The sequence below is a fragment of the Thalassophryne amazonica genome, chromosome 17 (assembly GCF_902500255.1).
Source record: "Thalassophryne amazonica chromosome 17, fThaAma1.1, whole genome shotgun sequence".
In the NCBI taxonomy this organism is placed as follows: Eukaryota; Metazoa; Chordata; class Actinopteri; order Batrachoidiformes; family Batrachoididae; genus Thalassophryne; species Thalassophryne amazonica.
In genome coordinates, this window is record NC_047119.1 from 66822853 (window position 1) to 66842158 (window position 19306).

The 19306-nt window shown below is 40.1% G+C and overlaps 1 protein-coding gene across 6 annotated transcripts in view; it reads right to left on the reverse strand.

Moving 5' to 3' along the window:
* The window catches only part of sptan1 (spectrin alpha, non-erythrocytic 1), a 118444-nt gene extending 99554 nt beyond the window's left edge, over window positions 1-18890 (reverse strand). For 4 of the 6 annotated variants that reach the window (XM_034191685.1, XM_034191684.1, XM_034191680.1 and 1 more), the window contains exons 1-4: window positions 7491-7730; window positions 5487-5612; window positions 2965-3105; window positions 2265-2545 (exon numbers count right to left, since the gene is read on the reverse strand). In XM_034191685.1, coding sequence (XP_034047576.1) covers window positions 2265-2545; window positions 2965-3105; window positions 5487-5612; window positions 7491-7727 — 785 coding nt within the window. In that variant the 5' untranslated portion in view covers window positions 7728-7730. Of the gene's footprint in view, window positions 1-2264; window positions 2546-2964; window positions 3106-5486; window positions 5613-7490; window positions 7731-13132; window positions 13299-18795 lie in introns of those variants that run through there. The other 2 variants (XM_034191683.1, XM_034191682.1) reach the window with 2 other exon arrangements.
* Between the last annotated feature and the right edge of the window lie 416 nt (window positions 18891-19306).

Genomic DNA, 19306 nt, shown 5'->3' on the forward strand with positions numbered 1-19306 from the left:
ATTCATTATTAAGATCCTATTGTCTTACGTACAATTTGTACATGTTCAATAAAGCCCCTCAATCAATCAACCAAAAACAATATTTACGTTTTAACGGCATCTTCAGGAAGCTTTGCGTGTGTGTCTACACAAGCTTTTGACAAGAGTGGAAGTGCAAATCAAGGAATATTTGTAGATCACCCTCCATTGCTGGTATTAATGAGACAAATGTAACTCCACAGGAAGTTAGCTTTGAGTTAGCAGAAGATAGCGTGCATGCTAATGCCGTAAAATGTCTTGTAAATGACTCCAGAGGTGCTATCAAGTTACAAAAACAGCGCTGTCAGTTTTAGAAGTGTTGATTTCTCATTAGTTTTTACTTAATATATGACAAAGAGGATATATTTACACACAAATGAAATAGAGTTTCGCAGCTAGCTACCAGCCTGTGATGTCACCATGCTAGCGTCTGCAAAATGTCTTGTAAATAAGTTCAGAGGTGTTCTTAGGTAAAAAAAAAATAATAAAAAAAAAAAACACGCCATTTTCGGTTTTAGAAGTGTTTATTTCTCACTATCTTTTACATAATATACGAGACACATGTATATAAACACATAAATCAAAGTTGTTTTAGACAGACCAGCCACTGATGTCACAATGCAGCTCTACTCTGATTGGCTGCCACCCCGCCACTCAAAAACAAAACGGAACAGACTGAAACAAAATGTGACATTTTAACCTCTTAAAATATGTCAAGGTTAGCCATCTTTGAACTTGTCCAAAGTCTGTGGCCCAAGAATGTTCCCTGTGAATCTGAAGATTGTGGCAGTAATATGACTGGACTTATGTTGAGACAGACGGATGGATGCAAAGCCTTCGCAATACCCAATGGCCATATTTGATGGCCTCAGGCAAAAAGAGATCGACAATCAGCGACTTTAGCCTTCTGTCAGGCCAAAGCACTGTGTAACGGTAGCTCAGACATGAGCAGAGCACAACTGAAAACAGTGTCTCTGTCTGCCTGAGTGAAAGAAGAAGAAGAAAAAAAAACACACACCATCAGAATCCTTCATTAAATAATCCAGAGCTCCTCCTGTGTCTGTAGCTGCTGTTACATTCAGAAATACCAAAAAGCTCCAAGTTTGCTCAAAGAAGAAAACAGCAAAGACAGTGTGAGGGGAGAGGAGAAAGGAAGGAGACTTCCCTCATTTTCACATGAAAAGTTAATAGTTTTTACTGGAACTGTTTACAAACTGTACAAACTGTTTACAATTTACAAAGGATCACGCAATCCTTTGTAAACAGTGGACTTTAACGCTAAACGCTTGTTGAAATGTAGGGGATGATCTTCAGTGCACAACCTCAGTGAAACGGAAAAGTGTGAAAAACTGATTCAGAAGGTTTTTCATCCAGGTTTCATCCTTAAAAGAGCAGGTTTGGCAATTAAATCAATCCAGGTTCAGGTCGTGTTCAAATAAGATAATTATTAAAGGGGTTATATTGCAAAAAACAAAACAAAACAAAGTAATGCAATCCCACCCAGAAGTGCTGAAAGAAAAATAAACTGTCAAAATGACTGAAAAACTCTGCCTTCCTCACTGAATTAAAGCTGCTGTGTGTCAGTATACATCTACAGTCAGTGTCGCTGTGTTAAGTTGTGAGACACAGCTCCGTGCCTCACTGGATTAAAGCTACTGTGTGACCTACCATAACAAAAAATGCATCATATTTAAGTTAAACTACCACAAGTTGCGTCTTTTGCAGTAGATTATAAAACATTACAAATCCAGAATTATTTTAATTTATTCTGCTCACTGATGTATGTGTGCAGGGTCCAGCATATCAAGCCAATGGCCCCTGACTTCAGGCACTGATTGGCTATTAACCCATACCACTACCTGATTTGTTAGATGTCACATGTTCAGCCTGTCAGTGCTGAAGGCTGCTGCCTCACAGACTGGCATAGAAGAACACAGCAGTGTGCAGACTGGAGCTGTGTTGGCTGGATTTATTTGTTCAACTTCATAATAATGTTATTTATAGCTCCTTGCACTTTTTGTGCGAAGGTCATGTTGAAAGGTTCTGTGAATTAAACATATGCTGCAAAGCTTTTTTAAAGAAAGTTTTGTTAAGAGTGTACTATACTAAATTTTGACACCTTTCAGTGCAGGCAAATATCTGCCTCAAATATCAGTACTGGCCTCCAAAGCTTGTTGTTAATCGTTATCAGCCCTGAAAAATCCCTGTCAGTCGACTCCTAACACACATGCTGTGATTTTGTTCACCTGTTGAAGCGCTGCACCTCAGCAGCTCCAAACAGCCTGCCCTGCCGCTGTTGAGCCAAAGCCTTCAGGCGCTGCCAGGCCGTGTTGACCTCGTCCTGCTTGCGAACTATCAGCTCAGCCTCAGGATGGGACTCCTGGATGAGCTTAGCTGCCAGCTGGTTCACCTCGTTGACTCGCTCCTCGTGGGCTGCCAGATCAGTCTGGAAGTCCTCAAACTTCTTCTGGAGGAGCTGCACATGTTCTAGGTCCTGACCTACCTCTTCAGAGGTGGCTATGGCCTCCTGCAGAGGAACGCAAAAGATCAATGATGGTGACAGAGAACACATAGCTCTCATCTTGTCATTAATGTGGTATTTAGAATTTTTTAGGACTAGTTGTGGGGGGCATCTGAAAATCTTTGCATGTAATTTAAAGAAAATTTTAAAACGTTTATTTCAGTTTCTCCATCATCGCTAACGCGATAGAAGCTTTTAGCTCTCATTGGCTCATTTTTCTTAAAATTAAGAAAACTAAATTCTTATTAAAGGAGCGCAAGAAACTTCTCCTTTTGCCTGTCAAAGGGAGGATAAAAGACAGTGGAAAACAAAATGTAATTTCCTTCAAAGCATTTCTTTAAACAAAACAAATACAAGAGGAAACAGAGACACACAAGTGGTTCTCTCAAACACTATTTTTAGATGTTTGTCACTGTGAGGCTGACCTTATCACTAATCCAGTCCAAGGCATCTTCACACTCACGCAGGTACTGGACCAGTTTCTGGGCCTGCAGGAGCCGCATTCCCTTCTCTTTGGTCTTCTGCAGCAGAAGCTCCCAAAGGCGATGCAGCTCCTCCAGTCGAGTCTAAATCACAGCATAAATACAATCAGGAATAAATGTGCAACAACAACAAGTGCCATTCCACTGTGGGTTTACAGAGAAAACGTAACATTTAGAATTCATCTTTTTGAAAATAGTTAAATCTTTACACAAGAGAAAAAGAATGGAAACTAAGAGAACATTTTTGTATCTGAAGAGCATTCACAGCACTCAGGGGTCAAAATTCACTCAAAGCATTTCAACACCTACTTGTATATATTCAGCCATATTGACACTTGTAACTATGGGTCTCTGCTGTGTCCGGTAAGGCGTGTAGGACTGAACAGGTGGGAGTTAACAGTGAACACTGTACTGAATACTCAAATAAAACCAGAAAGAAGAAGAAACACAATCCTAAAATTCTGCTGACGTTACCAGCTGAAGTAACCTCAATCATATTTTATGTATTTATTTTTTCATTTAATGATCAGGGTGGTTTATATTCATTTTTGTCAGTGGCCTGTATTATAACGGATGTGATGTCACCAGAAGAGACCTAAAAAAAAAAAAAAAAAAAAAAAAAAAAAAAAAAACAGATCTAGAACCAAACATCCAAGTGCTCTAAAACTACTCTAAGTAAAAAAAAAAAAAAAAAAAAAAACAGATCTAGAACCAAACATCCAAGTGCTCTAAAACTAATCTAAGTAAAAAAAAAAAAAAGAAAAAGAAAAAGAAATTACTCAGAAAAGATACAATTCGACTCTTCTGGCCATCCACATTCATATTGCCTGGAATCTGACTGCTTACCACATATATCAACAAGGCTGGGTAGGATTACTTTGAAATGTAATCCAAAAGTAATCAGATTACAAGTAATCCAAATGTATGTACATACATACATGTAATCCACATGTATTCTTTCAAAGTAACCCTACCGAACCTTGTATATCAATATATGATCAATGGTGGGAGGGGGATTTGGGTCCATCAGTTATTAATGTTGCAGACAAACAGAAACGTGTAAAACAAATGCACATTTCTCAGCAAAAGCGTGGAATTCACTGATTTGTATTTACTTGATAATGAGCAGAAAGAAAGGCTGAACTACTAATTAAATAATCAGCCACCAAATGGAGACAGTACTGAATACCAAATCAAACTATACTCAACAAAAATATAAACGCAACACTTTTGGTTTTGCTCCCATTTTGTATGAGATGAACTCAAAGATCTAAAACTTTTTCCACATACACAATATCACCATTTCCCTCAAATATTGTTCACAAACCAGTCTAAATCTGTGATAGTGAGCACTTCTCCTTTGCTGAGATAATCCATCCCACCTCACAGGTGTGCCATATCAAGATGCTGATTAGACACCATGATTAGTGCACAGGTGTGCCTTAGACTGCCCACAATAAAAGGCCACTCTGAAAGGTGCAGTTTTGTTTTACTGGGAGGGGGGGGATACCAGTCAGTATCTGGTGTGACCACCATTTGCCTCATGCAGTGCAACACATCTCCTTCGCATCATACGTGAAGAGAACACCTCTCCAACGTGCCAAACGCCAGGGAATGTGAGCATTTGCCCACTCAAGTCGGTTACAACGACGAACTGGAGTCAGGTCGAGACCCCGATGAGGACGACGAGCATGCAGATGAGCTTCCCTGAGACGGTTTCTGATAGTTTGTGCAGAAATTCTTTGGTTATGCAAACCGATTGTTTCAGCAGCTGTCCGAGTGGCTGGTCTCAGACGATCTTGGAGGTGAACATGCTGGATGTGGAGGTCCTGGGCTGGTGTGGTTACACGTGGTCTGCGGTTGTGAGGCTGGTTGGATGTACTGCCAAATTCTCTGAAACGCCTTTGGAGATGGCTTATGGTAGAGAAATGAACATTCAATACACGAGCAAGAGCTCTGGTTGACTTTCCTGCTGTCAGCATGCCAATTGTACGCTCCCTCAAATCTTGCGACATCTGTGGCATTGTGCTGTGTGATAAAACTGCACCTTTCAGAGTGGCCTTTTATTGTGGACAGTCTAAGGCACACCTGTGCACTAATCATGGTGTCTAATCAGCATCTTGATATGGCACACCTGTGAGGTGGGATGGATTATCTCAGCAAAGGAGAAGTGCTCACTATCACAGATTTAGACTGGTTTGTGAACAATATTTGAGGGAAATGGTGATATTGTGTATGTGGAAAAAGTTTTAGATCTTTGAGTTCATCTCATACAAAATGGGAGCAAAACCAAAAGTGTTGCGTTTATATCTGTGTATTATTTTGTGAATGAAGGCCCTGATCAAATTTCAGTGCCACTCCCTTTCCCCAAAAGTCTCCTAAGTGATTAAGGTCACATCAGCCAGTGAAGTTAAAGCAGAGTTGTAATAAAGTGGACAAACTTTCTTTGTGATTCTGTGTCTTACTCGAATGGTCTCAGATGCAAAGTGTCCCTCTGTGATCATAAGGTTTCCAGTCTCGTCCAGTTTGATAATGGCCCCTGCATTCGCCTGAACTTCAGCTTCAAAGGCCTGATGCTTCTGCAGCTTACCCTGCAGAAGATGGGAGTGGGGGGGACAGGGGGTGTTGGAGAGCTCAAACTCAATATCACAAAGCTTCAAAATGCAATATTGACCTGAAGGTCTTGTGCCCCATCACAGAAATGTATGTAGTCCCATACCTTTTTGTGAGTGGGCAATATTTTCATTCAGCTATGTCATCATGAAAAGGCAACTTCAAACTGCATTGAAATAATCACTGTGGAGACTAGTTTCCAAGATTATATAGGGAAGACTACATTCAGAGAAAGTGTGGGAAAAATGTGGAAGTATGAGTGAAAAAGGCATGAAGACTACAGTGCTGGAGTAGGAACCTGACCTTGTTGCAAATGAAATCCCTGGAAATTTAGAGGTCAGTGTTCATTCTACACAGATGCGTTTGGCTCTTTGACCTTTAAACCTAAGTGAACACCATTCATCATCGAACTTGACCTAGACCTTCACGAGAGGTATCCTTGCTCCCAATCGAGTAAACGTGTATTAGTTCTTTGAAAAGTTATCAGGAGTACAGAGTTCCAGATAATTTTGGCCCTATGACCTTCAATATTCGGTCAGTCAGTCATCACTGAAGCTGGCGTAGACCTTAAAGGCAAGTGCATTTACTGCGCATTTGATGAACCTGTCTGAAATCCTTGGAAATTTATTGAGATACAGTCTACATAACACAGACCCTAATTTTGGCTCTGTGACCTTCAATATTTGGCCAAGGTCACTCATCAAATATAAGTTTCGGACAGTTACCGCTTAAATGGATGGATAGCATTTCTCTGTCCCTCCATCGGGGTGATGGCGTACTATTCTACAGTCACATTGTGAACATGATAAATAAGTGGATAGCCTAGCAGACAGCTTATATTTAGCACTCAAGAATTTACTTTTGTTGCTCCATCTACTCCCACGCCTTAGTTTAATGATTATCTAAGTGAGCTTCAGAATAAGTGTAAGAGTCTAGAGAGCAAATGACATAGTGCAAAACTACACATTTTTCATCTTGCATGGCACAATGCTATTCTAGACTATAAGCAAGTGTTATTAGCTACAAAGAGGGCTTCTTACTATGACTTCATTCGTAAAAACAAGCACCATTCAAATCTCGTGTTCGACACTGTGGTACCACTTATTCAAGGGCAATAACCTGTAAGCTGCCCACCATTTACTGCTTAAGAATTCTTGTGTTATTTTGAGAGAAAATACAGGATATTAAGTCAAACACATCCCAGCATGCTTCATCCACGTGAGTAGATCCTTTAAATGATGTAACTTTAAGTTTTGGTTATTCATGCACAAAATGCTTCATGGATTAGCACCTCCTTATCTGGCTGATCTAATCAAGTCTTATGTACTGACCTGTGCTTTGTGTTCTCAGGCTGCGGGATTATTATGTGTTCCAAAGGTGGTTCTGTGAGTTGGTTGTTCCAACTGATTGGTTTCTGTGCCTTCTTTCTTTTTTGAGCTGCTGTTGATGACCTTTTCAGTAATGCTTTCCACCCGGTGGCTCCTTGTATGGGTACGTGGTATTTGGACAGAGGTCGCTGGACAGCTTCGGTTGTAATCGTGATGAAATATAGGTCACGGTGCCTGGTGTTCTGTATCTTGAAGCCTTACTAAATCATTTATTTTTGTTTGTATGTTTGAGAATTCTTTGTTGCATTTTGTTCACTTGATTTCAGTCATTGTTAGTATGGCCAAAGCAGTGGATGAAGTCTGGTCTGTTTGAGGTTCCTTAATACTGTTGCTGACACGCTTGCTCAATGGGGGTGGGGGGTTGGTGAGGTCAGAGTGTCTTGGGGCAACTTACACTGTGATGTGGTGCTAATATAAATAAACTGAACATTAAATCAGCATTCCAATAGGTTTGAAAAACAGATGTACCTGCAGGTTAGAGGGGTCTTTGTAATTCTCGTCAGAGGCGATCTGCAGCTTCTCTTGGATCCACTTCTCCAATTCATCAGCATCACGGCGGAAGAACTGAAACCGGTATGAGTCTTCCAGCTTCTGCCGGCGGACCATCGACAGCTCCTTAAAGCGTCGGTAGCGGTCCAGCACCTGCTGCCGACGCTCCTGGATGTCATCAGCTGTCTCCAGCACTTTAACCCCAGCTGTATCCATCTTCTGAAAAAAACATTGTAGACAAAACTCATTGGTAAGAACACAATATTTCTGGAAAAAATAACATAACATCAAGAAAATTTCAGGTGTCAATGCCAACTTTTTGCATAACTTCCACCCTCTCACTCACAAACAAAAATGGGGAACATTTAATTTATCTGCAAAACCACTCAAATATCAGTGACAAAACTAATGAACTAATTTATCCTTCGCTTTTGGAAAAGCCTCAGACAATTTAACAAGCTTTTTATTTTTGTGACAGGGCCCAACATAAAGATGTGAGAAAATGCTTTTATATTGTTAATCATGATTTTCATATTTATTTTACCGAAAAGTAACATTTGTCAGTGTGTCTCAAATTGATGTGCAAAAGGACAACTTATCTGGGCATCTGTACTAACCGAGCAGGTCAAAATACCAGAGGCATTAAATCCAAGAATTTATGTGCATCTTGAGTGCTAGATCCTTCACAAACAAACTTGGCTCGGATAGAATGTCGAGCCTTTATGTCTAAACAAAAAGACTCCCATCCTGTATCCAGCTGAGCAGCCAAGCGGCTACGGGCTGAAAAACTGAAACTTCAAATGGGGGTGGGGACGGAAATTCCACTCGCATGAGCGCGGTATCTAGGCTTCACAAAACAAAGAGATTGCAGCAGTCAGCTTCTCTATCCACTGTGAATGTGACATGCTGACCACTGTAGCCTGAAACTGTGGAAAAGCCAACCTACTGTAGCACATGAGACAAAAACATCTATGGTACTGGTATCCACATAAAATTCAATAGGGAAGAAGCGATACAAAAACAAAAAAGCGCTGAGCCCGACCCAGAAAACAATAGGGAGTGCTTCTCCATCTTTTGCATTCTGAGAAACCAACATTTCTCAACATTGCAACTAGTGAGTCAAAACTTCACATGTTCTCGAGAAATGTTTGGTTCTCAGAATGCAAAATATGAAGAACCACGCCCTACTTTTCTGGGTTAGGCTCAAAACTTCAAAATCGCCCCTCGTACAGGATGAAACTATTGCTAAACATAATCTAAACTGGTAGTCAGCAATTAAATCAAATATAAAGTCAAAACAAATAATTAGACAGTGACATGAATTAAGTTGCGGACTGTGGTTTCACCAGAAAGCTAACTTCCACTTTAAATATTTTGCAGCCTCCAAACAGGAATTTAAAAGCACTTAACATAAAAGCATATGCAAATGTATTATTTATCTGATAGCCCACAACCAGCAGCATTAAGAGATGTTTATCCATTTAGCCAAAGCCAGGCCAACCGACCCCCAGATCTAGCAGTTAATGTCTGCAAAAAGTGTGGGTGAGGTCAGGGAGAACAAAAAAAGTCTGTCAAACCTCAGTACAAAGTAATTTTGGCATGGTATTTCTGACAGTCAAAGTCTAAATCATAGTTTGATAGTGTCAATTTGATAGACCAGTGAGTTTAATTATCTTATTAATGTATATTTCTATAAGAAGAAAATTAAGAGAGCAATTGACAAAATGCTGAACTTGCTGAGCTCATCTTTCATATTCCAAGCCCTTTGTGATCTTTATAGGTTGCATTGTCTTTTACAAACCCACACAAGACAAAATAGATCATAACGACTGAAACTTGTCCACTCATGAGCTTTTCTCTGAAGAAAAACTACTTCTTCCCAACCACAAGTGTAGGCCATTTGAATCTTCAAACAAATTGCACTGTTGCTTCAACTTTTAGAGGTCATACAACTCCTAATCAGAAAAAGTAGGGGTGGTATGGAAATGACTCTTGCACTGTATTATTTAATTGCAGACAGTATGAACCCAAGATATTTCATATTTTGTCCAGTCAGATTCATTTCATTTGTCAACAGACATCCGTTACTCCATTTAAGGCCTACATCATAGGCCGCACCATTTATGAAAAAATATTTATTTTTAATTCTCTCGTTAAAATTCACAGGCTATGTGATTGATAAGGTAAACTATTGACACATAGCTTCACTGACCTAAAAATAATGTAGTTCCCTGTTCTTTAAAACAAGGAATTATGTTTTGTTTTTCTCATCCAACTTTTGATCAGGGACGAGGAATGTATGATAACATTGTTCACAAAGGTGTTCTTTTCATGCCATATAGCAGATATAATGTATAATGTGTAAGGTAAATTTGTCATTTTAATAAGTGGGCTCAGCACCCCATTAGCGAGTTTAGAAAAAAAACAGACAATGAGTTGAGAGGAACTCAGTCTTTTTTCTGTCCCATTTTACTGTTATTGGAGAATAGAATGAGGCTGGACTGTGTTAAATCCCTCAGATGATTTGAGCTGACACTCAACTGGGCCACGTTTAGGCATGGGGGAGGGGTAATGCATGCTGGGCCGCCAGTTTTTCATGCAATTTCATACTAAATTACACAGGAGGGGAGAAAAGGAATGATTTTTTTTTTTTAAGGGAGTTTCAACTAACACATTCCAGGACCTGCTTTGTTTGGCTAGTTATGTCAGTAGAAGATCTCAAAAAGAGACATGTATTTTAGCAGATTGATGCAGTTGTTAGAAGGCTCGACACAAAGCGAGATTGTGCGTTCTTAACTTTCATCTATTTTAGATGATAGTATTGTTACAAATGTGTGTCAAACATTAATGACACTGAAGACTTGCATCAATGTCACACCCAAACTGAGATGAAGGACCCTGCAGCCACAAGAAGCACCACCCACAGGAGAGTACATGCAAGAGAACAGAACTAGTACTCTGCACCACTGCAAAGCAAAAAGCCACCATGGGGACTGCTGAGCAATGATCCAACAAAAGAGTGGACCCAATCTCATTGCAAGTGGGAGTAATGTCGCCCTGTCAGCATAAGATACAGGGCAAAGCCCCAAAGAGAGAGTCTGCCACTGCCTCAGCTTGGTCCACTCAACTGCCATGTCCCAGGGTCAAGATTCCAACAATATGTGTTTGTACATGCATAATAGAGCCCAACCAATATACTGGTTGGCCAATAATATGAGCCGATATGAGCTGAGCCTTTTACGAACATATCGATATCGGCATTGCTTTTGCAGATACAAAAACTTTCATTTGACCAATAAAGCAATGCAGAAAACCACTTTGGCTGTTGGAAAATGTGTCATTACGTAGACTGTCCAGAAGACAGCGCTCAGACAGCACTGTTTACACTACTGTCAGGCACGGCTGGGACCACCACCATCCCCGGTCAATTAGCTACAAGACACAGGCAAAGTAAAAAGTTCATGTTTCACGCCTCAATGGCATTTCCTTGTCATCAATGTTTGAATGTTTGACAATGAAATAGGAGGTATAATATGTCAGCAGGTATATCTGTATCTTAAATTTTTTTTTTTTTTTTTTTGGTTTCTTAGCGCCCCCCCCCCAAAAAAAAGATAACTGAGCCCTAACACACACACACACACACACACACACACACACACACACACACACACACACACACACACACACACACACACACACTAATATACAGAAGTATTTTTTTAGCACTGGTCTAGAGGGACCATGAGAACTCCTGCTCCACAAAACAACCAATTAGCTCAGACAGGTGTGTTCAGCTCAACAGGAGCTGGGATACACTCATGGTGGAATCAGATTTACTTAAAAAGCTGAAAAAGCAGCCCATGGTAGTGTCACAGAGGGTTTGCTTTAAACCATCTCTTGACCTTTAGAACACTGTAAATGCAGATAGCAGCTCCTCCCATCTTGTAATGGCTGATAAGAGTTCTCTCTTCAGTTGCTGCTCTTTTGAGTGAACACGCACACACACTCAGATGGCAAAGCGCAGTGACAATTTCTGTGGAAGGCAATTCAATGATGGCTGGACTCCATCTGCCACACCAACAGTGGGGTTATGGAAGAAAACGAAACCAAATGCCCCCAGCTGGCTGATGCCAGCACACACCTGACTATGACCCATCATCACACGAGAGAGGCCAAAGCAGTGCCATGTCAGTGTCAGACATTTTGCTGGGTGCAACCACTCCCTAAGTGACGTCAAAAGCAGGGGATTTATTTTAAAGGATTAAGACTCACTACTGCTTGAAGTTTGCAGCAAGTTTTACTGGATTTTGAGCTGGGCATTATCAAAGAAAGTACATACCACCATATTTTTAGCTATCTGTTTTATATCATGAAAATTGTCATGTAAGGGTAATACACTTAACAGTCCTTGTTTAGTCTCAACAGGAATGTTGTACGCTGCTGTTAAAAGGACACTTTACACTATGATTTTTTTGTAAAGTAAATTAACTTTTTACCAGTATGTGCCGTCCTTCTCAAAAAAACAGATACACACTCCAAACATAATAGGGTTCTCCAAACATGCACAAGTTGAGAATGCAAAGTAAAAACAGAAATGTTGCTGAATTACTCAATACTCTGAACAAAAATTCAAACTTTTTCAGTATTTTCAAGGTTCTGTGCAATTATGTCTAAGGTTCTTCACATCTTCACTACAAATCATCTTAATTTTCATGCTATTTATATCACAAAAAGTTAAAATCATCTGCCATATAGCATATCAATAAACATTGTAAAAGCCTCCTCAAAGCACAAGCGTTTACTATAAACTCTGGTGCATCTTCATTAAATATTTTTAAATTTGTAATAACTGGTATTTTTTGTGTAGATATTTAGCCCTGAAATGTCAAAATGTGCAATGTTTGTGTAAGTACCATTAAATAGACAGTAACAGGTAAAACTGATTTACATGAGCTTGATCTACAGTCAAAGGCCTCATTGTGAGCTCTGCAAAGCAGAACTAAAACCATCATGGCCAGCGAACACAATCTATTAAGATTTGTTGTGTTTTAGTTTGTAATGGCCAAAACCATTCAAGTGAAGCCAATATGTAGCGGTCCTTCTGACCAGCACAAATGATCTCTGAGGGACTGATAACTGACACATTCAGGGAAAGAATGGGAGCGAAACCCATGCTCATTTAAGAACTGCTCCTTTCTCCACTCCTGAACAAAGCAGCATCTTTACATCTGGAGTGGATCCCTGAGGGCTGTACTGTGCCTACCAACTGCTCCCTGTGGGAAGTTTGTGTCTAACTCTAATTAGGATGGGTTAAATGCACAGGGCAAATTTCACTGTATATATTCATGTATGTACAGTGACAACAAAGGCATTTAATTTCAGTTCAAATGCATTAAAAAGAAAATCACAATGCTCATGCACGGAATGACACAGCAACAAAAGGCATGCAGGAAATGCAGCTATTACTGCATAATAATCACATCGCTAGTAACAGGAACAAAGCCCAGCAAAATTCACTAACAGCCAATTTAAATAGTAATCTAGATATCCAAAATAAAGATTCACATTTTCTGACAGATCTATATTAAGACCATGAGAGGAGAACAGAGAAAAACACAAACCATGCACACAACCAAGCTTTTCCAGTCCTCGGTTTTCCTCGTATGTATCCTGACAGATTAGAAGACTACATCTGTGGCAAAGTCAGATGTCTGCGGGGAGCTGTACATCTGCAAACTCCAAAACAGACAGATGAACCAGTGGGTCTCATTCTCTGCAGTAGAGACAGACGCAATGCACCTACAGTGACTAAGCTGGACAAAACAACAAGCCAAGATGTAGCCCAACCCTATGCGTCGGTCTGCTTGGTACCACCCACCCCTCCCTGCACTCAAAGAAAACAACAACAACAACAACAATGCTGACCTCCACTATTCTTAATTCTTCTGCACTGCACAATGCAAATCACACAAAAGATGCACAAAAGATGAACATGAATATTACCTTAAATTTTGGTTTAGTAAATGTTGACATGGTGGTCTACTGAGTGAAGGCTGGTTACAGATGCAACAATCATCACACAATCAATGCAAAATAATTAGTATCAAGTAGTTTAGAATAAGCAAATTCATCAAGATAACTTAATATTAAAACAATAACATGCTGTTGGAAGGTGGTATGCATTTTCAGAGGCTCGACGTCCATGCCCAGTCACCCAAAATAACCGATATTCACCCGAGTTAGACAAGGGCAAATATCTGTTATTTTGGGCGACTGGGCATGGACGGAGGGACTCAGAAATTGCATACTGCATGACAACTGCATGCTATTTGCATTATTATCACTTACTGAGATACACAACACGTGGAATCACATTAACAATATTTAATGTCATTTCAAAACGCACAACACCCAGCAAACGCGTACATAAAAAGTTGGCTCACTTTAACTTTTGTCGTGTTGGCTGGTACCGCGCTGCTCTCCAAATTCGCCAGGGCGTCATCAACCTGGCTGCTTTGGCTGCTGTTCATTGTCAGACTATCCGTGAGAAAATCATCTGGAATATCTACATTGGGACCAACACACACTTCTCGCCTTTTCATGTTATTGTCTGCAGACAGTTCTTGGGTTGCGCGCTATGACGTCATCACTTTATGCACAGCCCGCCCATACTACGGGCAGGTATGGACAGGTAGCGTAAATGTAAATCTATACTACCGGCCCAGCAACGCCTCAGTAAGTGATAATAATACTCAGCAGTAGGTTATCGGTTAATGCTTATTATGCTTAAGAGCAACATAACTATCATTCCCAAAACTGTATGGAGGACAGTGAAACAATGACAGTGAGTTAACAGGCTGTATCGGGGGGCTCGACTCCAAAACTGACAGCCCTGGAGACAGGGAGGCCCATTTTCTATATATATCATGGTCACACCATTAGGTGGAGGCAGACAATTTAGCAGAGAGAACATGAACAAGATAAATAGTGTCAGACAGTACATTTCAGTATAATGGCCCATTACACTGTCACATGTGAAGCTAATTAGAGCCTGACTGACAGAGGATTTTTAAAACACAGATACCGATTTTGATATCTGAATATTCTAAAATCTGATATGCCAACGTAGCTACAGATATTCCTTTTGTCCCCTGCCATGAAATAAGGGGGAACCACTGAAATGGACTCTAGCCGTGTGTTCATCCGTCCATCACGTTTTGAGGGCTTTAGATTTCCCCTTGCATACATAGTACACACCCATACTATATTGTACACAGACACAAATGTGAAGTCCAGGCATATGACCTTGGCCCAGTTGTTCAATGTCGTCCAAGATAATGGCTGACAAAGACACCCACCGCCTGACCCCAGATTGTCACTTTATCTCTCCAAATATTGTTTCTACAGCTTACATTTGTATTTTATTTAACCCTTATTTAACTAGGTTAGTCCCATTGAGATCAAGATCTCTTTTGTAAGGGAGACCTAGACAATTAGAAAGTTTCCAATTCACCTAACTTGCATGCCTTTAAATGTGGGAGGAAACCCACGCAAACACAGGGAGAACATGCAAACTCTACACAGAAAGGCCACAGGTGAGAATCGATCCTATGACCTTCTTGTTGTGAGGCAACAGTGCTAACCACTAAGCCACTGTGCTGCCAATTGAACACCTACAGAAAATCATGCATCCTGACTCCCTTGACCGGACAGCATTTGACCTTAGACCACAAGGTCAAGGTCAAACATGACAATTAGTGAAAAAAGGCACTGGCTAACCCCACAAATGGTTACTTTCACTTTTATGCACACATTTTGGTCTGAAGTAATAATTACACTTAAGAGGGCACATACAGTGGGGCCAAAAAGTATTTAGTCAGCCCCTGAATGTGCAAATTCTCCTACTTAGAAAGATGAGAGAGGGCTGTAATTTTCAACATAGGTACACTTCAACTATGAGAGCCAAAATGAGAAGAAAAAAAAAAAATCCAGGAAATAACATTGTAGGATTTTTAAAGAATTTACTTGTAAATTACAATTACAGAAAGGAGAACGATTCTCATTTCTTGATTACCACAAGACAAGAGTCCCAGTTAGTGACTTTAATCCATACAAAAGTGACTCACGATTAACATATTTTAATGGCTTTGAGAGGGGTTAAGAAGTGGACTTGCCACTTCTGAAGAGCAACGAATCAAAGAACCAACGAGCCAGCAGATCGAAGCACTGCTTCATTGGTTCATGCTTTAAAGTGGAGTCGCGCTGCAGACGCGGTTGATTACAGATCCGCTGCAGGGTCTGTAATCAACATAGAGAAATTATCTTTTTCCCGACAAACACCCTCAAAAACAACGGCCACTATGAAGGACCGATAATGGAATCGTTAAGTAAAAAGGCTATTGATATCAGTGGATCAAATCATTTCTTAATGATACCTGAAAAGAACCAGTTCTCGATACGCAACCCTAATCCAGAATCATCACATTCGTGGTCAGCAGACCAGAATGTATATTTTGTGACATTCGTGACTTGTTTTTGCTATGTGTAAATGCAGCATAAGTATTAAGAGACGTGCAGATTTGTGCATGTGCATTTCAATCACGATAAGCACTCCACAAGTAGATTCAATGATTATTTAACCAGCCAACATGGTGGTGTTAGCATTGAAAACTATGTTACTACCAAGTGCCAACCTGATACCACATGAAATGAGGCCTACGCGGAAATGCAGTTCCTTAACTGACCGCTTGACGCTGGCTCCAAAACAGAGCACATTCCCACAGGACTCTGTGTTAAAATGTCCAAGTTTAGAACAGAAAAAAAAAAAACATGTTTATAGCCTGGTACAAGAAGCGGTTTCCTCCTCCATGACAACTGTACGGGGATTGAATTTTTTTCTAACTTCTTAGTTTAAAATATTTTAAGCCATGAATTTCTGTAAATTTAGAAGGTGTGGTTGCTTTGAGTGACAGCGGCTCAGCTGAGCATCTCCGCGTCTTGTCTTTAGCTCACACTCTCGATGTGGCTTTTAGTGGATACGTCATCTGTTTGTTTGGAGTATTTTATTACAAACAACTGTAATAATCTGGCTTAATGGGCAGTGAAATGTATTCGTGCTGAATGAAACTCTTGTCACATTTAATGTTGTATGCTAACGGCGTTAGCACTTTTAGGAGGTATTGGTAGCTTCACCCGTTAGGTCCACTTAATGTGTGATTACTGAGAAAACAAACAGCTCATAACTGTTAATGTCCCAAACAAAGTAAACCATCAGGAGAACCACAGAAAAATGATTTATTAAACACCAGAACCCAGGTTAGGTGGCTTGGATTCTGAGAGGGGCGTTTTCTGTTCAGGCATCTTTTGTTACACATAGAGCTTCTCCAGGTATGGTATCAGAAGTCAAACATTTGTATACATGTGGTGAAAAACTCAAAAGTCCCATGGATCAGGGTTAATGAATCTACCATATCCATAAAAACTCCAAGAAAAGAAATAGCACAGAGGTTGTCACAACAAATATCACCCAAACAGGGGTGTTCTGTCTTATGTACATGTAGCCACTGCAGTTTTAAACAGTGGCTACGTTTACATGCCGTTAATATTCAGGACAAGGTCAATATTCTGGTTTCTGAATCATTAGGAATAACCCATTTACATGCTTAAGCAGACAGGAGTTTCTCCTGTATACATGGTCATTGGTATCAATTGGAATATCCCCATCTAAACAGCGACGCACGTCATCCACCGGTGCTTGATTTGGTCTGGCGTTCGTGCAAATCCTGCTTCTGGTAACTTTTCAGCCACCTTCTTGTAAATGTCGCTATCTCTGTACTTTCTACCATCAATAAAAGACATTATATTCATGCCTTTCACGATACTAATGAAGTACTCTGTTTCCTCCTCGCTCCAAAAGTGTGGTGCTGTGCTGCCGCATCTGGATTTCCCCATGCTTGTTTACTTTGCTTCTGTGGTGTCCGGTGGGTTGCGCGCACTGCATACAAGTCGTTGCTGTACTCAAAAGACCAAGATTCCTTGCAGATAGGACATGCGCAGAACACAAAATAATGTCCCTTTCTATGGGGATATTCCGATGCGCATTTATATGCCTGATATTCGGGTTAGAAAAGGAGTAACCCAGGGGTCATATTCGGGTTTTTAACTCATTGAGTGCCAGCCATTTTCAAAGTTCAGAACATCCCAGTGCCAGGGTTTTTCAGCATTTGAGTGTTTTTCAAGACCCATAGAAAATTGAGTTCTATGTCCATATCAACAACAAACATACCAAAAGAAACTTCACTTTCCTTTATCATCAGAAAAAAAACATCTTTGGCGCTGAGCATTACTATCGGAAAAGATGCGTTTAAGAGACAATGGCATCGAGTGAGTTAAAAACCGGACTATGAGCATATTCGGGTTTTTGCAGGTGTTTACATGGCCGTGCACAACCATGCTTATTGCTAATATTCCGGATACGAAAGGGTTATTGGCTGCATGTAAACGTAGTCTGTGAACTGCAAAGTAAAATATAGTTTTCAGTGATTTTTTTTTTTGATAACAGAATACATCCTATAAATTCTTTTAAATCAAATCATGCAGCTCCAGGTCCCACAGATGAATAACATCACAAATGGGGGTTTTTGGGGAGTGTTGGTTTGTGTCCATCTACTGAAATCACGAATTCCTCTACACAGCAATCACTACATTGTAGATATGATCATACTGTCTGGGTCCACTGCTTTACAAATATATGGCTAATAATTGAGACTATCGTCCATCGTTGGACATGTTGAGCAGGAATTTCAAACATGCACTGAGCGCTGACAGCTGGGCCTCGGTCACTGGGCGGCTCCCGTTCATGGCCGACAAGACTGTCATTTATAATTCAACATGAAACACATCGTGTACGAAATTCGAAATATCAGCCAAAACCCCGTTTGGACGAATGTTAAATTACAATTTATTCGTGCACCTTTATGCAAAGTGAACGGCAATCAGCAGCTCATCATCTTAACGTACACAATTAAAGGACGATTTAAAAAAAAATGTAATCTTGTCAATGTGAGTCTCAACAAGGTCAGAATGCACCATCTAAAGCAGAACTGTCTAACATTATTTGTTTAGATTGTTTATTAATCAATAAAAGTAACATTTATACCCAGTTAGCCACCAAGCTAGCAGAGGTTAGCAGACACAGAGGAGACATTATATAATACAACCACTGTACATGTAATAACCTGGTTTAAAAATCGCGAACCTGTACAAACAAACGTCTTTTTATTACCTCGGGCTATTGTGACTAAAGCTTGAGAAAAGAGCGGTTGTCCGAGCCGATCGGCGTCGAGGGATGAAAGAACAAGCTGCAAAATGGCTTTTTTTTTTTAAAACAAAATGTGACGTCATTCTGCAGTTGTCCGGAAACAGCCGAGTACATCCGAAAGAAATTCTTGTCAGTTCAAGTAGGTTACTGCTTTATTATACTTGAACAATTTAATGCTTTTTTTAATGGTTGGATGACATGGGGAAACAAGAATAGCTTGATTCATAACTTACAATCAAAAATGGGTTAGATGCACTATGACAGTATACATATATACCCCATAGATATAGAAGGTGGCACAAGTTTTGTAGTTGTTGGGCCTATTTGCATGTTTTCACACTGGCAGTACGTATGTAGAAATCTGATGTATTCACATACAATTAGACCAGTTGTATTCTGAGAATTAATTTTATTATGGTGTTTTAGTGGACCTTCTTACTGTTGCCTCACAGTGAGAAGGTCCTTGGGTCACTTC